This window comes from Brachyhypopomus gauderio, chromosome 4 (genome assembly GCF_052324685.1).
Source record: "Brachyhypopomus gauderio isolate BG-103 chromosome 4, BGAUD_0.2, whole genome shotgun sequence".
Taxonomy (NCBI): Eukaryota; Metazoa; Chordata; class Actinopteri; order Gymnotiformes; family Hypopomidae; genus Brachyhypopomus; species Brachyhypopomus gauderio.
The window spans coordinates 5,919,750-5,940,363 of record NC_135214.1 but is presented as its reverse complement, the minus strand read 5'-3'; the positions used below and the strand labels follow the sequence as shown (position 1 = coordinate 5,940,363).

Sequence of the window (20,614 nt, the reverse complement as noted above, 5' to 3'; positions counted from 1 at the left end):
ATATGGATTGTAAGCCATGTGTGCATATGGGCCTTGGGAGATGGCTTATATATATATATATATATATATATATAATATATATATATATAATATACAACCTTTTAAAATTCTTGAAAATGTTTAAGCTTTTAATAGCCTGTAGTCCTAGATGGGGGGGGCTGTTGAACATGTGTGTCACACAAGCAAGCTTAATGGCTGATGGCTTGATTTAGGAGCGTTAATTCAAAAAACGTGTTTACTCACTAAAATACTCATCAGCTGGTATATTATGGAGCAAAGCATATTGATATGTAATCTTAATAATTTCCTACATAACAAACGCATTTTTGCCCATTCACTTCTCCTCGTGAGAGAGAAACGTTTAGGGAGAGACTGTCAGTTCTATCGGCGAATGCGATTACAGCTGGTTCTGGCTGTCTGTTTGGGGTTGGGGGTTGTAAGAGCTCCCTCAATGAAATGCATTACAGGGTATTTCTTGTGATTTACCTCAGCTACGTCTGGAGATGCTCAACTCAAGTTGCTGTCTGATGTAGCCCAGGCAGTCAAGGGCCAAGGGACCATCGCCTGGGTGAACTGTGGGTAAGTCTTCCTGTTCGTCTCACACCTCCAGGCTGAAGGAGCACTGATGTAACACCTGAGGTAACGGGGGGGGGGAGTGAGAGTGAGCAATTGGAGTGACCTGCGGAACTCTGAGTTCTGAGTGACAGACTTCAAAGATGATGATGATGATGATGAATCTGTGACCAAAGACCCAAAATGCACAAACGGTGCGTCTTTATAGTGCAAATGGTTTAAATAATGAAGGTGTTCCATAAGAATACTAATTGCCTGTTGAGAGTCTTCTAATGTAGAAATATGGATCACTTGAAAGAATCCACTCTCGGTCCGGGCCGCAGAGTCTCGGACTGCAGCACAGCAGCTGATGAGTGTGGGAGTGTCACTGATAACAGCCTCTCCGAGCGTGTGGAAGTGTGTCGGAGGTTCGTGCACAAAGAGCCGTCACAAAGCTTCAGCGGAGGGTGCAGGTGTTCGGCCGGGCGCCGACGCTGGAGTCTGGACGTGAAGCCCCTTTTCATCAGTCCGTTCTTACTTCACCGAACGCTTTTCCCCCACTTGCCCTTTTTATTTTTTGCTAATGCAGGTGCCTCTTGCTGCAGAGGCCTTCAAATGTAGAAAAGTGAAGAATTCATCTTGTCTCCCCACTGGTTGAGGGTGTTTGTATGTGTGTGTGTGTGTGTGTGTGTGTGTGTGTGTGTGTGTGTGTGTGTGTGTGTGTGAGTAAGTGCATCTCCAGGTATGTGTGTGCTCGCGTGCGTGCCGTGAACATTCACAGCAAGAGTCATGCTTTCACACTCAGGAATACACACTTCTTTTTGTCCTCAGTTCCCACAATTCCTTGCAGCAGGCCTGTCAGATCCAGTGGGATGAATCCTTTGAAGGGAATTCAGCAGAACGTTTTAACGCCAATGACACGGCCCTTGTACGGCTCTCTCTGACAGCCCGGGAAAACCTGCACGTTCTCCGCATCCTTTGTCTGCTTCCTTCCCGTCGGACTCTTTCTTTTTTTTCTTCTCCCTTTTCCCTCCTTCCCCTTTCAACCACAAATCTGCCAGCTCCCTGTTGTGGAGGGAAAAAACCCCATAGAGGACAATGTAAAGGTCAAATTCTGAGTTTTCATAAAAAATGAGTCTGTTGCAGTCGGCCTCCCGATTGGTGAAGGCGTAGTGTTCTTCTCCACAGCTGCTGCAGCAACACTACAGAATAGGCTCCTTCCATATCATTGAATGAGTTGTTAGTTCTAGCGAGAAAACGAGCAGGTTTTAATAAGAAGAACAAAGGCTAATCGCATTGCCAAGTCCGCACATGCAAGGCATGATGGGAAGAGCGTGCGGAAGCTGGTGGGCCAGACGGCAGATCCGTCTCCCCGACCTGACTGACTGATCCAGGAACCGGTCCGCTCTATTCATCATCATGTTGTCTTTCGAGGAACCTTCCTGCAAATGGCGTCCCAGCGCCAGAGAGCCGTGATTGGGCCTTGAAGGACAAGCCAGATTGGCTGACTCCTCACTCCAAGGTCCCCAGAGGCGGAGTGAGCTTCATCAAACCAGAACACGCGCCCTTGTGCAGGTGCTGGCGCGGTCCAGTGTTGCTGGAAGCCAGTCGGGAACATCTCTCATGGACGGGAAGCAGGGTAACGTGGCTCTCTCGTGTCCGCAGAACTGCTCTGGAGGGTTCTGAAGGGGGGGTTTTGGCGGGAATAATGCGTGGATGGAGATGGATAACGACGGACAACTGAGAGGTGGTCAGCTGTCGCAGAAAGAGAGAAGCAGGAATGTGAATAGATCGGGGAATCAAAGAACAGAGGACAAGGAGTGATGGGGAAACTGGATTAAATGGGTGAGTCACTGTGAACTTAAGTTCTCAGTGCATTTAACATCCTACTGACTTTGAACCACGATGTCTAACATAGCAGGACAATGTAATTGGATTCCTTTGGTGAATCGCACATAGTTTTACTGCTATTCCATAGGCCTAGCAAAGCCTCGTTGTGGGTAAACCAGTGAGGTGCTGTAGACTCACACTGCAGTTCTGATCCAGGAGAGCTGGCTGGGCTCTAATCAGCAGTTTCCGGAAGCCATTATTGACCTTTGCCCTTATTTTGCTACCAACTTTCGGTCCAGACGTTTTCAGTCCTGTAGTCCCAATCAAGAGTGAGTCTAGTCTGGCAAATCACCCTCGGTGACGATGACCCAGATATCAGCAGGCAGGGGGTGCGTCAGAAGCCCAGTGTACAGAAGCGTGTGGTCTGACCATTAGAGGATCTCCAGTAAAACTTCCACCTCAGACGGATGGCTGTGCTTGGCAGAAGAGGCGTTGGGGATGTGTGTGTGTGTGTGTGTGTGTGTGTGTGTGTGTGTGTGTGTGTGTGTGTGTGTGTGTGTGTGTGTGTCTGCCCGTAAGTACTCCGAGTTGCCATCTGGGGCGATGCGTCAGCGTGCCGGCCGCACAGCATGTCCGACTGAGTCAAGTTTCCCACCTGGCAACCCGTCTCCCCGCTGCAGTGAGTCTCCTGGTCCACCCAGACAGAGACGCTGCGCGGGACATGCGTAAAGCCCAAGGCGCCGTGTGTCTGTCGGTCCCCGGGTGCGCCCCTGCTTGCCCCGTGTAGGACGGGGCGTCCTGGGGGGAGGTCCGGGTAGGGGGCGGGCGCTCTGGGCTTTAATTGAATTCCGTCTCTTTGAATTTCCATTAGCACGGGGCCTTTCGCTTTCCTGCTGCTTGTCCCTGTGTAATACATCTCCACGCTCGTTATCTCTGACGCAAAGGGCTGGCGTGAATGGCGCTGCTGAGAGTGTGAGAGTGTGTGTGTGTGTGTGTGTGTGTGGAGACACAGAGCAGGGTAATTACAGATTCTTTGCTATGTGCTAGGTAACTGCAAGCATCTGTGAGAATCGAGGAGTTGACCACTTCGTCTCCACGGACATGAGGCCGAATTAGGCAATTAGGCAGAGCTATAAGCACAGGAGGCACGAAGGCCTGCATTTAGCTTCATATTTCTCTCAGCTCAGCTCAGCTCAGCGAGAGAGAGAGAGAGAGAGAGAGAGAGAGAGAGAGAGAGAGAGAGAGAGAGAGAGAGAGAGAGAGAGAGAGAGAGAGAGAGAGAGAATTGCAGTCTATCCCCTCTCTCTCTCTCTCTGCTTTGTGGAATTACTTTTGTTGGTCCAGTTGTTTGGATCTGTGGATGTATAGATGTGTACATCTGTAGATGTGTATAGCTGTAGGTCTGTACATCTGTAGGTCTGTACATCTGTAGGTCTGTACATCTGTAGATGTGTATAGCTGTAGATCTGTACATCTGTAGGTCTGTACATCTGTAGGTCTGTACATCTGTACATGTGTATAGCTGTAGGTCTGTACATCTGTAGATCTGTAGGTCTGTACATCTGTAGATGTGTATAGCTGTAGGTCTGTACATCTGTAGATGTGTATAGCTGTAGGTCTGTACATCTGTAGGTCTGTACATTTGCAGTCATTCAGTTCAGTAATCTTTGTTCTTGGTACCTGTACGCCTAAGTGTGTTTGCACAGCTGTTAAGCCCACATAGAGTCACTAGTTCACCTGCTGCCTGTGTTCAGGTCTGATGATATAGTGATTGTTCATGTATTTCTGTGTTCAGGTCTGATGATATAGTGATTGTTCATGTGTTCAGGTCTGATGATATAGTGATCGTTCATGTATTTCTCTGTGTTCAGGTCTGATGATATAGTGATTGTTCATGTGTTCAGGTCTGATGATATAGTGATCGTTCATGTATTTCTCTGTGTTCAGGTCTGATGATATAGTGATTGTTCATGTGTTCAGGTCTGATGATATAGTGATTGTTCATGTGTTCAGGTCTGATGATATAGTGATTGTTCATGTGTTCAGGTCTGATGATATAGTGATCATTCATGTATTTCTCTGTGTTCAGGTCTGATGATATAGTGATTGTTCATGTGTTCAGGTCTGATGATATAGTGATCGTTCATGTATTTCTCTGTGTTCAGGTCTGATGATATAGTGATTGTTCATGTGTTCAGGTCTGATGATATAGTGATCATTCATGTATTTCTCTGTGTTCAGGTCTGATGATATAGTGATCGTTCATGTATTTCTCTGTGTTCAGGTCTGATGATATAGTGATTGTTCATGTGTTCAGGTCTGATGATATAGTGATCATTCATGTATTTCTCTGTGTTCAGGTCTGATGATATAGTGATCGTTCATGTATTTCTCTGTGTTCTTCTTCATCTGTCTTCTGACCCCTCCAGGGACTCTGAGGGTCGCAAACTGTGTAAGAAAGTGAAAGTGGACCCAAGTTCAAAGGCCACGGCGTTTGAGATCCTGCATTATAAGTAGGTGCATTTCTGCATTTAGCAAGCCGTGGAGATGCGTGAGCTGGACGGGGGAATATAAAGGCCAGATAACGAGTCCAGCACCAGCAGTTACTACAGAACTTCTGCTTCTCTTCACAGAGACGGGGCCTTTCATACAGAATACAACAGACCAGCCACACTTAAGGTAATCACCCTGAAAGAGGAGGCATGATGTAACCTTTCAGGAACAAACTGTGAAGGTTTTGAAGAATGGATTTTTTTTTTGGTTTTGTCCATACGGCACACTTGAGTCCAACTTTTCAGTAAGTGTTGTTCGAGGCTCTTTGTCTGGTTGCTCAGTGACTTGAGCTGTCAGGTTAGAAACAAGGACTTGGCCTCTGTCGAACAGCCAGATATCTAAAGTGTGTGTTTCTTTTATCCAAATTGTTTGTTTCACAAAATTAATTTCATCAAGTTGTCACTAATGTACACAACTGCCAACAGAATCATCATTTGGGGACTTTTTTTGTGTGTGAATTTGAAGTAGGACTGAGGTGTGTGTAAGTTACACTCAGGAGCTTCTAATGGTTTCAGGCCTGCATTGTATCCCTTTGGTATTTGATACATTGATGAGTTGTGGGTTTTGTAGTCACCACTTTCCGCAGCCTGTAGACCGTTTGATCTCCTCGTGTGGTCTCTTCTGTCATATCCACCAAGCTCCCTTTGTTCATCGTTTCAATCCTCCGTCTCAGCGGGTCACGGGTCTTCTCTTCAGTACAGTAGTATGACTGCTTCAGGGAGCCGCCCAGCGCCTCCGAGCCTCGCGTCTCCCTGGCGAAAACGGAGAGAGCTTCTCCTTCGCTAGCGTTGGAGGCGAAACGGTGCCTCCGAGTCTGTGATGAGATGGGTGATCTGCTTCAGTGGAGAATAAGGGATTCTCATTAAAAGCATCTGCAGTTTGGCCCGATTTTCCCTCTTATTTCTATTCCCTAATGATAATTAGGCTTATTATACGCACTTAATGTCAGAAAGGTGCTTACTGGGTTGTGCGGCTTTCTGGATGGATGGATCTTTTAAATTAGCCGGAGTCTTTTAGTGGAAATAACGTCTTGTTGTAATGCTGTCGGAGAAACTTTGTAATACCATTTTTACCAGTGACACTAAAGGGTAGTGCCGCGAAATCTTAATGTGTTTTTTCGACTCGCCGGTCTTAAGGTGTGAGGTGAGACCGCTTGCTCCAGGGCCGGTAAGCCTCCGCAGAGTGAAAGATGATTCAGCTTGCTTTCTCCTTTTCGTCCCGCCCCTCTCCCCGCAGTCTATGGTGGCGTTCCTGAAAGACCCCACAGGTGCTCCGCTATGGGAGGAGAACCCCGAGGCTAAAGACATCGTTCACGTCGACACAGAGAAAGTGAGTAGCTCTCCTGGGTGACCGCCGTGGAGAAGATCACCTTTCCGTTCTTAGCCCGCTGCTGTGGGAACCGCATACTGAACAAAGGCGAATGAACCAAGCAGCCCAGCCACAGAAGAACCACACATCTCTGCTCTGTCGCTCTCTGGAGACCAGGCCTGGCTGCTTCCCAGAGTTCTCAGAACCAGATGCAGGTCCCACACCGTCAGAACGGGAAACTGACAACGCGTCTGATGGAAGCAGATGTCTGGCGGGGAGGGAGGGAGTGTGGGGGGATCTTTAACTACTAACAGTCTCTTAGGAGACTTCACAGATAGTGAGCGTTTCCTGATGGTTATCCTGCTGAGGATGCTGTACTCCAAAAGCTCTGACTTTGAGGCTTTTGAAGGGGATATTGATTACTCCAGCAGGGGCTTGATGCTTGGTGACACATCACACCTTTTTTGGGGGGTGTCAATGGCAAACCCACAGCTCGTCTACTGTAACCCAGCTCATAATGAAGCAAAAATACAAAAACGCACTGATGAATAAATGGTCCCCATGCGCGCGCGCACACACACACACACACACACACACACACACACACGCACACACACACACACACAAACACACACAGCTACAGGTGTTGGAGTGGCTACTGTAGTTATGATTTACTGACATCATGTGACTGGGTGTAAAAAGGCTGTGTCAACTGATTGTAATGCGACCTTGGGAATCTAGAAAGGTGCTATATGTCAGCTTCATTCATTCATTGAGTACGTTTTTACCTGGCTGGGTGGTGAGAGAGCCCCCTGCTGGGCTCAGTGGTCAGTGCGACAGGTGTCCGAAGCCTTGCAAGCCCACCGTTTAGTGTCGCTCCCAGTAGAGTGTTCACTGTTCCTGTCATGAAATAATGATGGTTTTGGACCTCCTGAGCAGAAAGTTCTGCTCTGTGGTCCTATGCGGTAAGTTTTTACCATATAGCTGAGTGCAGCAATCGAAGGTGTGTGTGTGTGTGTGTGTGTGTGTGTGTGTGTGTGTGTGTGTGTGTGTGTGTGTGTGTGTGCGTGTGTGCGTGTGTGCGTGTGTGTGTGTGTGTGTGTGTGTGTGTGTGAGAAGAACTCTCCTCTCCTCATGCTCACCGAGCTCTGTGTGTTTTCTCTGCAGGACTTCAGGAGGTTGTTGAAGCGGGAGGAACGGCCCGTCCTCATGATGTTCTACGCTCCCTGTGAGTACTTCACCTCCCCTGCGTCTCACACTACAAACCCTTTATTTAGAGTATGTAGCTGCTTCTGCACCTTCCGCGTGACCCCACTCTAGCCCCTTCACCCGCTGGAGCGGACAGACGTGTGCCGTATGGCTGACGGACGTCTTCACGATGGTGTAAAGTCTGCAGCAGACGCGTGAGCTGAGCGTGGGTCACGCGTGAGCTGGCCTGGCTGTGTTCGCCTAGGGGTCGTGTCTTTTCACTCTGACTTATCTAATTCCTCACTAGTTTTGCTCTGAGTATTTCACGTGATCAGAGCACCTCTGTCTGACCACCTCGCATACGTCAATCTAACCTCTCCTTCCAATAAACTCAATTATGGACTACGGCCTGCGCCGTATATGGTATTCATCTCATAATTCTGAAGGATTTACTGGGAGACATCATTACAGCTTAAAAGCCAATTAACTGTTCTCGTTTGTGATTGGGTCAAAAGCAAGTCGTGTCCTACAGCTTCCTCCTGTTCGATGGCCGTCTCACGTTTTCTCCTTTGGTCTCCTCTGTCTCCTCTGTCTCACCTGTGCAGGGTGTGGAGTATGTAAGAGAATGCAGCCCATCTTCCAGCAGGCAGCCACAGAGACCAAGGGCAAATATGTAAGTGCCTCTCTGTGGTGTTGTACCCCACCCCCCCCCGCCCCCCCAATTTTCATGCATGTATTGCACGGTAGTCCAAAACTAGTTATTGATCAAAGTCGGTTATTAATCATAAATGGGACATTTTTCCAGTTAGGTAACGCCGGAATGTTTCATACTGCTGTCAGCATCTGTTAACCTGTTTGCCCCGTTGGTCTTATTTGACGGAACATTGACTTTTCCATGTCAGTTTCACGGCAGATCATTTTGTCTCTGTGGTCCTGTTTGAGTTTAAAACTGCATTTATTGAACGTCTTCCCTCCTGATCAGTGCTACGCTCTGCATATGGATTTTACGCCAGCTCGGAGCTCGATATCTCCGTGGGCGCTGCTGTGAGCTACCGTGCCGCGTTCCTCCTTCCTGCTGTCTCCCCGATGGCGTTCGTGCTCGGGTTCGTCCTTCGACCGCCTCGGTGTTGGTGTGACCGTCTCTGGTAGCGTCTCTCCAGAGCAGGGGGTGGTGAGACCGCACCGGCAGCACCCGAGAGGCTGTGCGTAACGGTTTGGCGCCCCCCGACCGACGCACCGCTGTGGCTCTAACGTTTACTGACCCGCCTGCCCGTATACCCGCGTGCCCACGTCCGAGGAACATGCTGTCTGAACAGCCGGCGATCGCTGGCACGGGCGGTTCTGCCGACGGGCACCACTGGACCCGGTGCTGTGTTTGTTTATTTGTTTATTTTCTGCCTGGCGTGATAGCAGGGGCACTGGTGGGGGTAACTGGAGTGGTATTTATCACTGGTAGGCGCTAGGTAAGTGCGGGGGCCGGTATATTAGCCGCGTGTTTAGAGACAGGCGGAGTGAATGTGCAGCTTGCGGGAGGGAACGAGGTTGGAAGAGTCTCTGTGGCCGCCGGGGCCCACGCTTTCCCGCGCATGCAGGACGCCAACAGCGGGTTCTGGAGAGAACAGCGGGCCGTGAAGTCCGCCAGCTCGTTTAATGGATGTGTGCGGTTTGTGGGCGAGGCTGCTAACCTGTGCTTGCATTCAGGGAGGTTCTTTTCATTCTGTTTTTCTTTTTAATTAATGTGTTTATTTATTTTTCAAGTCAGAGTTTTTCGGGTTGGATTCCCATTTTAAATTTCTAAATACCATTTCCATGTTAATGCTTCCTTTTGTCCTGGACAGCAGGAAAGGACATTGTAAGAAAGTAAGGATCCCAACAAATTGTCCGTATGTGGGTGATGGCATATTCTCTCTCTCTCTCTCTCTCTCTCTCTCTCTCTCTCTCTCTCTCTCTCTCTCTCTCTCTCTCTCTCTCTCTCTCTCTCTCTCTCTCTCTCTCTCTCTCTCTCTCTCTCTCTCACTCACACACACTAATTATCAGAACTTTTTCTGTGGCACTCAGTAGCTCTTCTGTAGCACCACCTACTGGGCACAATCTAGGCAGCTTTAGATGTCTCAAACAGATTAACAGGTTGTTTTTTGTTTCGATTCTAAGCAACTACATAGCACTTTTGTAAGTCGCTCTGGATAAGAACGTCTGCTAAATGCCGTAAATGTAAATTTTTGTGTGTGCGCGTGTTTAAACAACAGATTGCTTCCCTGTGTGGTTTACCATTCTGGACCGAGCTGCTCTGCCTCTATAGAACCGCCAGGGTTGTATGCTGTTTGAAGTGTTTACACAAACGTCTTAATTCAGCTCGGTGATGTTCTCGGGCTTCCTTCCAAATAATACAGTTAACATTTGTAACAATTTCAAATGAAATATTTCAGGTTCCTGTGTGTGAAATCAGCTTGGAATATGCAGTCCTGCGCTCTCTCCTGAAGGACCAATTTAGTTCTTTCCTTGTAGATACAGATCAGGGTTTGCAGCAAGGGGTTACACAAGCAGACGTCTTTAGTTTAGTATTCTCCTTTAGGACGTCCCTATAATGTTGAAGGAAGAGTTCGTAAAAGATGCAGTGTTTGGTTTTTGTCAGAAGAAGCAAACGTCGGATCTGTTCTTTGAGGAGTGGTAGTCTGCCTGCTGTTTGGAACTGGCAATAATTAATGCTGTGGGGAAAAAACAGTATTATAGAAAGAGATGTTGAAAGTGTATGGACCTTTTTAGAAGGATCGTACATTATCACATAAATTTGAGCCAGACAGACACAATTGCTGTGGCTTGGAGCCAGAACCATATTCAGAACCAGATCAAAAGCTCAAGTGTAAACAGTGTAAAGTAGACCTGTTTTCAAACCACTGAACAGAAAGGAAATTGAAATTCCCAGATGTGGTGTGCTTTCTACCACCAGAATGAGCTTGGAATTGTTTTTGACATAAAAGAACCATTTTACGTCAGGGCTGCACCCGGTGATCAAAGCAGGTGGTGGTTGCCTGGTCCCTGGTGAAGGTGCGTCTGGCCCTCGTCACGGCGTGCTCGTACTTTTATCGTGCTCTCGACCAGACGTGCGCTCCGCTCCCGCCAAGCCGCATGACATTTGTCTTCATTTCCCAGTCAGCAGGCATCGTTTGTTGGGATCCTGACCCGTTTGCATCAGGGGTGGGTCGCCTCCACCCTAACGCGCTCCACCCTAACGCGCTCCTCTCGTCACAGGTGCTGGCGGGAATGAACGTGCATCCCGCCGAGTTCGACAGCCTTAAGCAAGAGTTCAGCGTCAAGGGCTACCCTACCTTCTGCTACTTCGAGTGAGTTTGACCTCTGCCTTCATTTTACATGCACACACGCACACACACACACACACACACACACACACAGAGCCTTGTATGACTTCCCTGTATGAGTCTAGGTGTCTTATTCTTCATTGTTTATTCAAGAACCGTAAGGAGTGGGGGTGAAACACTGCAGGAGGGGTGGGTCACTGTTGGTGGCTTCACCCTCGGTAGTCTCCAGTCGGCGGTCTTTGGGTAGAACCGGTTCTGTTAATAGATTCCCCCCCGGCAAGGCTGAGCTTTTATCAGGAAGCGTTTAAGGGCCATGTGGTCTTCAAAGTTTCAGTGCGAGTTGAAACTCCCTGTGGGGAGCCAGGCCTGAAGCAGAATGGCCATGGGTCTCTAGGTCCCAAACAGATGAAGAAGGTTCAGTTTAGGGAGCTCCGCCTCCCCCTGTGACAGGCTCCTTTAGGGAGCTCCGCCCCCTGCTATCAACAGCATTCTTTATGGCCTCCTTTTCAGCCAGAGTTGCCAGCTTTGATGAGTTAATTAGAGCAAAGAAAGCATCGAGCATGGTCCCCACGTCACTGAAATACAAGCGCCCTATTGGTCAAGCCGCACCAAGTATTCGCCCTCTTAAAAATACAGGAAACTGTAGTAAATGACTACATGTAGTTCGTCATTAACAAAGTCAATACACACACACAAAAAGGATAGCTTCAGCTGGTAGTGTGTACACAGATCCTGTGCAGTTTGTCATCGGACTCGGCCGTGGCCGTGTATGTTCAAGAGGGTGGTAGGTACATCGCCATTTACCCAGACCAGCGTTGACTCCGCCCTCTGCTGTCCTGGCCCCGTGTGCCTCCTTTCTGCGCTAAATGCTCACTCATAGCGCTGCCGTTTTAATTAGGGGAGGGCTAATTAAACGTCGCTCTCCGCCCAATCCGTTTTCAATGAGCCATTAGCCACGGCCCTGAGGGGAGTCGCAAGCTAACGACTGCGCAGCGTCATCGCTCAGGATAACGAGGCTGTGGGAGCTAAACAACAGAACTTTATTTGGGTCTTTCACCCTCGTTTAATCCCCCCACCCCCATGTTCGACCTCGGTTCTCTTCCCTCTGCTGTCATCCCTGCACTGGTCAGGAAACGCATCACTGCAAGGGCATGCTGTGTACAGGAAACGCATCACTGCATGAGCATGCTGTGTACAGGAAACGCATCACTGCAAAGGCATGCTGTATACAGGAAACGCATCAGCGGGTGTAGTCAGAGCAGGTGTAGTTGAGGTGTAGTTGGAGCAGGAGGTGTGAGCTCTCGCCACCTGTCACTCTTAGCACTCCGTGCTGCTGCAGAGATCTGCATGACCGTCCAAGTTCCAAAGCCCAATCACTTACACTGGCCAGAACTGCTGATCCCTGACCCCATAAACCCCTCCCTCCACTGATCCCTGACCCCATAAACCCCTCCCCCCCCCACTGATCCCTGACTCCATAAACCCCTCCCCCCACTGCACTTCCTTTTGACTTTGACACTGACACCATCACCAGTGTCATGTGAACGCTTTAAAAACACCCTGGGTGTGAAAGGCTGAAGATGGGGGAGCTGGAATGGCAGAGGTCCAGCACACGTGGCCTTTCCTCCCGCTGATGAGGAAGGTCACCCAGGCGAGAAGAGCCCTGGTGCGTCTCCTTCCCCACGAAGGAGGATCGCTCGCCGCAGGGCACAGGCAGTGGGCTAAAACGCTATTGGGGACTTTGCCATGTGCACGGGAAAGTGTGCAGGAGCGTGGGGGAGCGTATGTTAGCGTGGGGGAGTGTAAAAATGTGCCATATTTTGTCAATTGTGATTTTTCACCGCAATCGAAATTTGTCCTCCACTTTTTACCCATCTGTGCAGTTAGAACACACACACACACACACACACACTAGAGATTACTAGGGGGCTGTGGTGCACACGTGCCCAGAGCGGTGGGCAGCCCTAGCCCGGCGCCCGGGGAGCAGTTGGGGTTAGGTGCCTTGCTCAAGGGCACCTCAGTCATGACCACAGGTCTCGGAATTGAACCGGTCACAAGACCAGTTCCCTACCACCAGGCCATGACTGCCCTAAACACATCGTGGAGATGCCGGGGATAGAACCCGGGGCCTCATACATACAAACATATTCGTATGTTAGCGTGGGGGAGTGTGGGTTTACGTGGGGGAGTATGGGTTACTGTAGGTTAGCGTTGGGGAGCGTGGGGGAGTATGGGTTAGTGTAGGTTAGTGTGGGGGAGCGTAGGTTAGTGTGGGGGAGCGTGGGTTAGTGTGGGGGAGTATGGGTTAGTGTAGATTAGCATGGGGGAGCGTGGGTTAATGTGGGGGAGTATGGGTTAGTGTAGATTAGTGTGGGGGAGTATGGATTAGTGTAGATTAGCATGGGGGAGTATGGGTTAGTGTAGATTAGTGTGGGGGAGCGTGGGTTAATGTGGGGGAGTATGGGTTAGTGTAGATGAGCGTGGTTTAACGTGGGGGAGTATGGGTTAGTGTAGATTAGTGTGGGGGAGTATGGATTAGTGTAGATTAGTGTGGGGGAGTATGGATTAGTGTGGGGGAGCATGGGTTAGTGTGGGGGAGTATGGGTTAGTGTAGATTAGTGTGGGGGAGTATGGATTAGTGTAGATTAGCGTGGGGGAGTATGGGTTGGTGTAGATTAGTGTGGGGGAGCGTGGGTTAGTGTGGGAGAGTATGGGTTAGTGTAGATTAGTGTGGGGGAGCGTGGGTTAACGTGGGGGAATATGGGTTAGTGTAGATGAGCATGGGTTAACATGGGGGAGTATGGGTTAGTCTAGATGAGCGTGGGGGAGCGTGGGTTAACATGGGGGAGTATGGATTAGTGTAGATTAGTGTGGGGGAGTATGGATTAGTGTAGATTAGCGTGGGGGAGTATGGGTTGGTGTAGATTAGTGTGGGGGAGCGTGGGTTAGTGTGGGGGAGTATGGGTTAGTGTAGATTAGTGTGGGGGAGCGTGAGTTAACGTGGGGGAATATGGGTTAGTGTAGATGAGCATGGGTTAACGTGGGGGAGTATGGGTTAGTCTAGATGAGCGTGGGGGAGCGTGGGTTAACATGGGGGAGTATGGGTTAGTGTAGATTAGTGTGCGGGAGTATGGGTTAGTGTAGATTAGTGTGGGGGAGTATGGATTAGTGTAGATTAGCGTGGGGGAGCGTGGGTTTGGGCAGAACAGAGAGGAAAGATGCAAGTTTCATGCTGTCTGATGTCCTTCAAGTTCACACCAGGCTCAACCCAAACCACCACACCAAATCGTGATCATATGAAACCAACTAAAGCAGGACTAATGCCCTTTGATATGTGTTCTGGGTAATTTCCTTTCTGGGTGTTTTTTTTTTTTTTCGTCTTTCTTTCTCCTTCCATTTGACACATTCCCACGAACCATGCAGATCCCCACTGATCAATGACGGTAACAAATGACCGAGTTCTCCTGCAGGCAACCTCAGCCCCGCCGGGGCAGCACTCATCGACATTTGCAGCCCTTTCAAAACCAGGAGATAAAGGGTCGATAAGAAAAGCATTACCTTAGCATGGAAGACGGGCGGGCACGGTGCTCCGGGCTCTGGCGTGAGGCTGCAACAGAACTACAGTGGTCAGTGCGGATGACCGATCCCTCATGATGGACGTTTCAGTGTTTACTAAACAAAGTTGAACTCGGAGGTTGGGCCTGCTGTTTTGTTGAGGATTAGCGGTGAGTGCGCCGGCCGCTAGCCGGGGCCTTTTGACTGCACAGGACGCCCTGAGCCGGATGGCTTAATTAGCTTCAAGCCAGCCACTCATTTAAAATGTTTATCTTGGCTTCAGCAAAAAGTCTTGGATGTGGTCTGTAATGCGAACCTTTACTGTGTCAGTTCAACTATCCCCAGCAAAACCAGTAGTGCACTTGTAAAAACTTGTTCCTTTCAACAGAAGGAACTGGACAGGTTACGTTTACGGCGTTTAGACGGTGCTTTTATCCAGAGACTTTTGCTATTATTATAGGGCAGTTCAGGGTTAAGGACTTTGCTTAGAACCGCAACAGTGGTAACTGATGATGGACTTGCCTTGCAGGTCCTGTACATTAGCAGAGCGCAATGTGAAACAACACTATTGTTTATTTTCAGAAACTGGGTGGGAAGTCGGACCACCTCGTGTTGGTGATTTGGGGAGTAGTTGTGATATTTGTGTGCACACACCCGTGAGTGGCAGTGACGGCTGAAGGCGCATTGTTCTTTTTCCTTGTCTGCCAGGAAGGGGAAGTTCCTGTACCACTACGAGAACTACGGTGCCACCTCCCAGGACATCGCAGACTGGCTGAAGAAGTGAGTAGAGCGTCCGTTTCACCGCACACTGCTGCAGCTACGCTGTCCTCCATGAACCCGACCCGTGGTTGGAGAAGAGTCGGAGCCGTTCACTCCTGGGTACTTCCTAGAGGAGCTGGGACCCTTAGCTGCTGGGGCCCCTACCCACTGGGGTGTGCCGGGAGCCTTCTGTAACCCGTGGGCCCGTGGGCTGGCCCAAGATCCACTACAATGTACCACCACCCCGAATGTTACGACTGAGCACACCAGACCAAATCCAGACGTCCCTGATGTGAGACGCTTCCCTTCAAGCCCTTTGTCAGCCCAGGGTTTGGGGGTAAACAACTTATGAGCCAGACAGTATAATATTCCATCACTTGCAGTTTTAAAAATCATCATTTAAACGATCTTTTGCCAGATATGAGAACTCTGGGGATGACACATAAGTCAGCTGTTTTGAGAACAGCGCTAATAACATTAGTGTAATGCATTAGGAGTCTTCCAAAGTGTCCAGTTCTGTCCCTATTGAGGTTTTGTCATCTCCCCAGGAGATGTTTGTACTGTTGTGGTCTGGAGCAGCGTGGGTTGGCGAGAGTGGAAAGGCAGGAACTGGCTAGACTGAACTCTGCAGAGTCCCTTCAATGTCTCAGCTGAAACTCGGACATTTACACACAAGCTGAAAGTGTCCCCGCCGCCTGGTGTCCCGGCACCTGTTGTCCTTGGCTGCATCACTTCATGTTTTGAGCCTGTGGCTCACGTGGCTCACGTTCTCATGGGGATTGTTTGTGTGTTTTGTATTTTTTGGGGGGTTTTTTCTCACTTTTAATATCTCCAGCCAAATTAAGTTTCCACATATTCGCAAATATACATCAGTAATAATGAAGGAAATATTTTCATCATGCTCCCATGTGAGATCTTTAGTTTGTTTTATTGGACACGGAGCAAATTACATGAAGTCAGCCTGCACCATTAACATTTTCACTGCATGACGTTAGCCAAGTGACAACTTCTATAAGTCGTAGATTTTCTTCACAGCATGTTGTGTTGACTGGTGTACTGAAGTGTAGCTATACGGTCATACTGTGTTGACAATACAAATGAACTGGGTGACACTGATAAAAAAATAAGAAGACAAAACAAAAATCAGGACTTCGGCGTTGAGCGGAAGAAAGAGTCTGTGTTGCTCAAGGTTGTTTCTGAGACGTGATATTCTGTCCAGCATGTCGAGCCTGTTAGCATGGGCCCAAATCCGAAGTGCAAAGGTCCAGAGATGTGCGGGATAGATCCGCCCCAGCCTGCGTATGAGCAGCGAAGTGCCCAGCTGGGGGTGCGGGGAGCATTTGGGGCGGGGGCCTTCCGACCCGCCGGCCACCAACATGATATGGCCTGCCAGATATTTCCTAGTTTTTAAACTGGCAATATGTTTTGGCTTTATGCAGTAGCCATTAGTTATGCAAATAAAACGATCGCTTTTCAAATTATGCAGTCATCTGTAAGGACTGAGTGCAGGTCCATTCTGTGGCTGTCTCTGGCATCAATAAGGTGGAGTTTGCAAAAATTGCTAAGCGACGGAAAAATCGATGATGAGCGTCCTGTCTTTCAAGAAAAATGGACAAATGATTTCTTTTTTATTGAGGTGAAAGGAAAGCCAGTTCTTAATTCCTGAAGAAGCCCTCGCTGTCCTTTAGAAAAGCAATATTGACTGCATTAACATCACCAAATGGCATTCTACAAGGAACACTACCAGGAGGGAGTAATTAGTGGTGTGTGTGTGTGTGTGTGTGTGTGTGTGTGTGTGTGTGTGTGTGTGTGTGTGTGTGTGTGTGTGTGTGTGTGTGTGCGTGTGCGTGTGCGTGCGCTACCGCTGAAATGCTGGATCCAAAAGACCTGAAGATGTTCCAGAACGATAGTCTCGTCATTACAGATCATGTCGATATTATGAATATCTTACGTTTTCTATCACTCCACGTGGAGCTTGTGTCAATATTGAACGATGTGTAACTGCTGCAAAGTGCAACCACATGTGAGAGAATAACCTTTATATAACCACACATCACACTCGGCTGTCTGTCGTTTTTGACACTGCCACTATTCTTCCTTCGCATAAACGTGACATGTTTCACATAAACGTGAAGATGTTGTTACGTTGCCAATATCGCCAATTGGTTCACACCCCAATCGGAATTTGTCTTCCGCATTTACCCATCTGTGCAGCGAGTACACACACACTAGTGATCACTAGGGGGCTGTGGTACACACACACACACACTAGTGATCCCTAGTGGGCTGTGGTGCACGTGCCCAGAGCGGTGGGCAGCCCTAGCCCGACACCCAGGGAGCAGTTGAGGTCAAGTGTCTTGCTCAAGGGCACCACAGTCATGGCCTAGGGCCTGGGAATCTAACCCCTGACCCCATGTCACAAGACTAATTCCCTAACCTCCATGACCATGACATAAACAGATGTTTAAGTGTAAGCACATGTTTCTGATCAACACATTTCTAAAATTCTGACCAGCTATTCTGAAATTTAGCCTTTGTGTACCATTCCTCCACTTACTCCTGGCAGTAGATGAAAAAGGCTGAATTTTGTGGGGTCTTGTTTGTTTTTTAAAGACTCGGATTCTTGAGAGGCTTAAGGGTTTCAGGAGTGTGCGGCTGGGGCGTGCGGCAGTGTTCAGACCGTGGGCTCGTTTGCACACTTGAGAGTTTGGGCGGGGCCACAGTGCCTGGGGAGTCTGTGAGGACGCACCAGGGCTCCTGGCTCCCGCTGTCTCCTCTCAGTCATAGGGTGGGGCCGCTCGCGAGCAGATGTAAGAGGTGCGAGCGGAGACGCAGAGCAGCTGGCTCGGAACGGAGCGCACGCTCATGTCTCCTGTATCGCCTTTCATGGTGAAGGAGTGGGGCTGATGACTACGAAATGATCTCAAACCATCCTGCCAGAAAATTATGATTCATAAAGAGTCTCTCTCTCTCTCTCTCTCTCTCTCACACAAACACATACACACTCTCTCTCCCATAGCCCCCAGCCACCCCAGCCAAAGACCCCTGAGGTGCCGTGGTCCGAGTCTGACTCCGCTGTCTTCCACCTGACCGACGAGTCCTTCGACACCTTCCTGGAGGAGAAGCCCTCGGCCCTAGTCATGTTCTACGCTCCCTGTGAGTCCCCCATTTCTCTCCCACCCAGTAACCTCACCATTAGCCCTCACGCTAGCACGTCAGCACCAGTAACCTCACCATTAGCCCTCACGCTAGCACGTCAACACCAGTAACCTCACCATTAGCCCTCACGCTAGCACGTCAACACCAGTAACCTCACCATTAGCCCTCACGCTAGCACGTCAGCACCAGTAGCCTCACCATTAGCCCTCACGCTAGCACGTCAACACCAGTAACCTCACCATTAGCCCTCACGCTAGCACGTCAGCACCAGTAGCCTCACCATTAGCCCTCACGCTAGCACGTCAACACCAGTAACCTCACCATTAGCCCTCACGCTAGCACGTCAACACCAGTAACCTCACCATTAGCCCTCACGCTAGCACGTCAGCACCAGTAACCTCACCATTAGCCCTCACGCTAGCACGTCAGCACCAGTAACCTCACCATTAGCCCTCACGCTAGCACGTCAGCACCAGTAACCTCACCATTAGCCCTCACGCTAGCACGTCAGCACCAGTAGCCTCACCATTAGCCCTCACGCTAGCACGTCAGCACCAGTAGCTTCACCATTAGCCCTCACGCTAGCACGTCAACACCAGTAACCTCACCATTAGCCCTCACGCTAGCATGTCAGCACCAGTAACCTCACCATTAGCCCTCACGCTAGCACATCAACACCAGTAACCTCACCATTAGCCCTCACGCTAGCACGTCAACACCAGTAACCTCACCATTAGCCCTCACGCTAGCACGTCAGCACCAGTAACCTCACCATTAGCCCTCACGCTAGCACGTCAACACCAGTAACCTCACCATTAGCCCTCACGCTAGCACATCAACACCAGTAACCTCACCATTAGCCCTCACGCTAGCACGTCAGCACCAGTAACCTCACCATTAGCCCTCACGCTAGCACATCAACACCAGTAACCTCACCATTAGCCCTCACGCTAGCACATCAACACCAGTAACCTCACCATTAGCCCTCACGCTAGCACATCAACACCAGTAACCTCACCATTAGCCCTCACGCTAGCACGTCAGCACCAGTAACCTCACCATTAGCCCTCACGCTAGCACGTCAGCACTCCAGGATCCTGCTACAGGTGACAGACCCTATTCCCGTTGGAGCAACACGGCAGAAGAGTCTCGGGCACTGTGGGGCCCGACGGTGTGCAGAGAGGTGCTTGGTATGGGCCTTTCTGTGTGTCACACACCTTAATTCCCCCACGAAAGGGACCGATGTTGTGATAACATGACGGTTGTGAGTCGGCATCTTTCATTGGAGCTCTTTTTTCCTTTTCTTTTTGTGCAGTATGATGCATCTCAGCCCTCATACGTTTCTAAATCAAACATCTCCAACATCTCAGCTCCTCCCTGTCACACACACACACACACACACAGGCGCGTGCGCACGTTTCTCCCTGCCTCACTCCTCTACTCTGCGCTCTCACGTCGCCTCGCTGTGGAGAAGTGCGTCTGCTTCAGTCGTCTTGCAGAGACACTTATTCAAACATATTCTTATCACGGACAGGCTGAGGGAAAGAGGCTCAGCCTTCGTTTTCACTCTTCGTCTGTTTTCATTTCCACACACACACACACACACGCACACACACTCTTGCGCAATTTCAAGTGCCACCTTGGCCCACCACCCAGTACACATTTTCACAGCCTTGTGTCAAGTTGTTGATTTTTGAGCAATAATTCTACAAACAGAAAAAATCCAACTGCAGTTTCCTGCTATTATTATTCAACTCGGCAACATCGCGAGCGTTTATTAAGCATGTAAATGTAAATGTACGTGTTTGTTCCCTTCCACTCGCTGAACACGTACAGACTGGCACTCAGTACTGTTTTATATTGCCTTTAACCATCAGTGTGAGTATATATCGTATGCAGGTCACTCACCTGAGCTGCAGGGTAAATCACTCCCATTACCTCCACGTCCCTCGTTATGAGAACTTGGTTCAGGGACAGAAGGTTCAGAGATACAGCAAAAAAATGTGGTGAGAAATCTGGACCGGTCTGTAGAAACACCACAGTGAGGTATGGTGCCGGTAGACTGTCTGCAGAAACATGACATTGCTTGTTAATCAATATCCCCATATTGGCATCAGTAAACTTGTTTATATTGCAGAAGGCTTTAACATGCAAATGAAGTGATACCCAGCGGCGTATCTCTCTGGCCTGAGCGTCCAGACATCCAGGGGCTGTCTCGGCTGTTTTAAACAGGCCCTATCAGGGACGCCTCAATTTCCTTTCCTTTATCGGAATTCGGAAGAGTTTTTAAGCAATATGTAAATATTTCTAAAGTTTGAAAACACGCTGTTCACTCCCTCAGTTTGTACAGTCCATATACGGAATCTGTGCTGAGTGCTTTCTGAATGAGGCGC

At 49.2% G+C, this 20,614-nt stretch overlaps 1 protein-coding gene and 1 long non-coding RNA gene across 2 annotated transcripts in view; one reads left to right on the top strand and one right to left on the bottom strand.

The window, feature by feature from the left end:
• Window positions 1-20,614, top strand: part of pdia5 (protein disulfide isomerase family A, member 5) — a 41,746-nt gene that overhangs the window by 7,124 nt on the left and 14,008 nt on the right. The window contains exons 3-11 of the mRNA XM_077001766.1: window positions 492-579; window positions 4,812-4,895; window positions 5,016-5,061; window positions 6,172-6,264; window positions 7,411-7,471; window positions 8,037-8,104; window positions 10,681-10,772; window positions 15,012-15,083; window positions 18,082-18,218. Coding sequence (XP_076857881.1) covers window positions 492-579; window positions 4,812-4,895; window positions 5,016-5,061; window positions 6,172-6,264; window positions 7,411-7,471; window positions 8,037-8,104; window positions 10,681-10,772; window positions 15,012-15,083; window positions 18,082-18,218 — 741 coding nt within the window. The remainder of the gene's footprint in view (window positions 1-491; window positions 580-4,811; window positions 4,896-5,015; window positions 5,062-6,171; window positions 6,265-7,410; window positions 7,472-8,036; window positions 8,105-10,680; window positions 10,773-15,011; window positions 15,084-18,081; window positions 18,219-20,614) is intronic.
• Window positions 319-8,118, bottom strand: LOC143511970 (uncharacterized). The gene is made up of 3 exons (XR_013130316.1): window positions 7,386-8,118; window positions 7,032-7,143; window positions 319-634 (listed from the first exon to the last, which is right to left on the bottom strand). It is a non-coding gene; the product is annotated as an uncharacterized LOC143511970 (long non-coding RNA).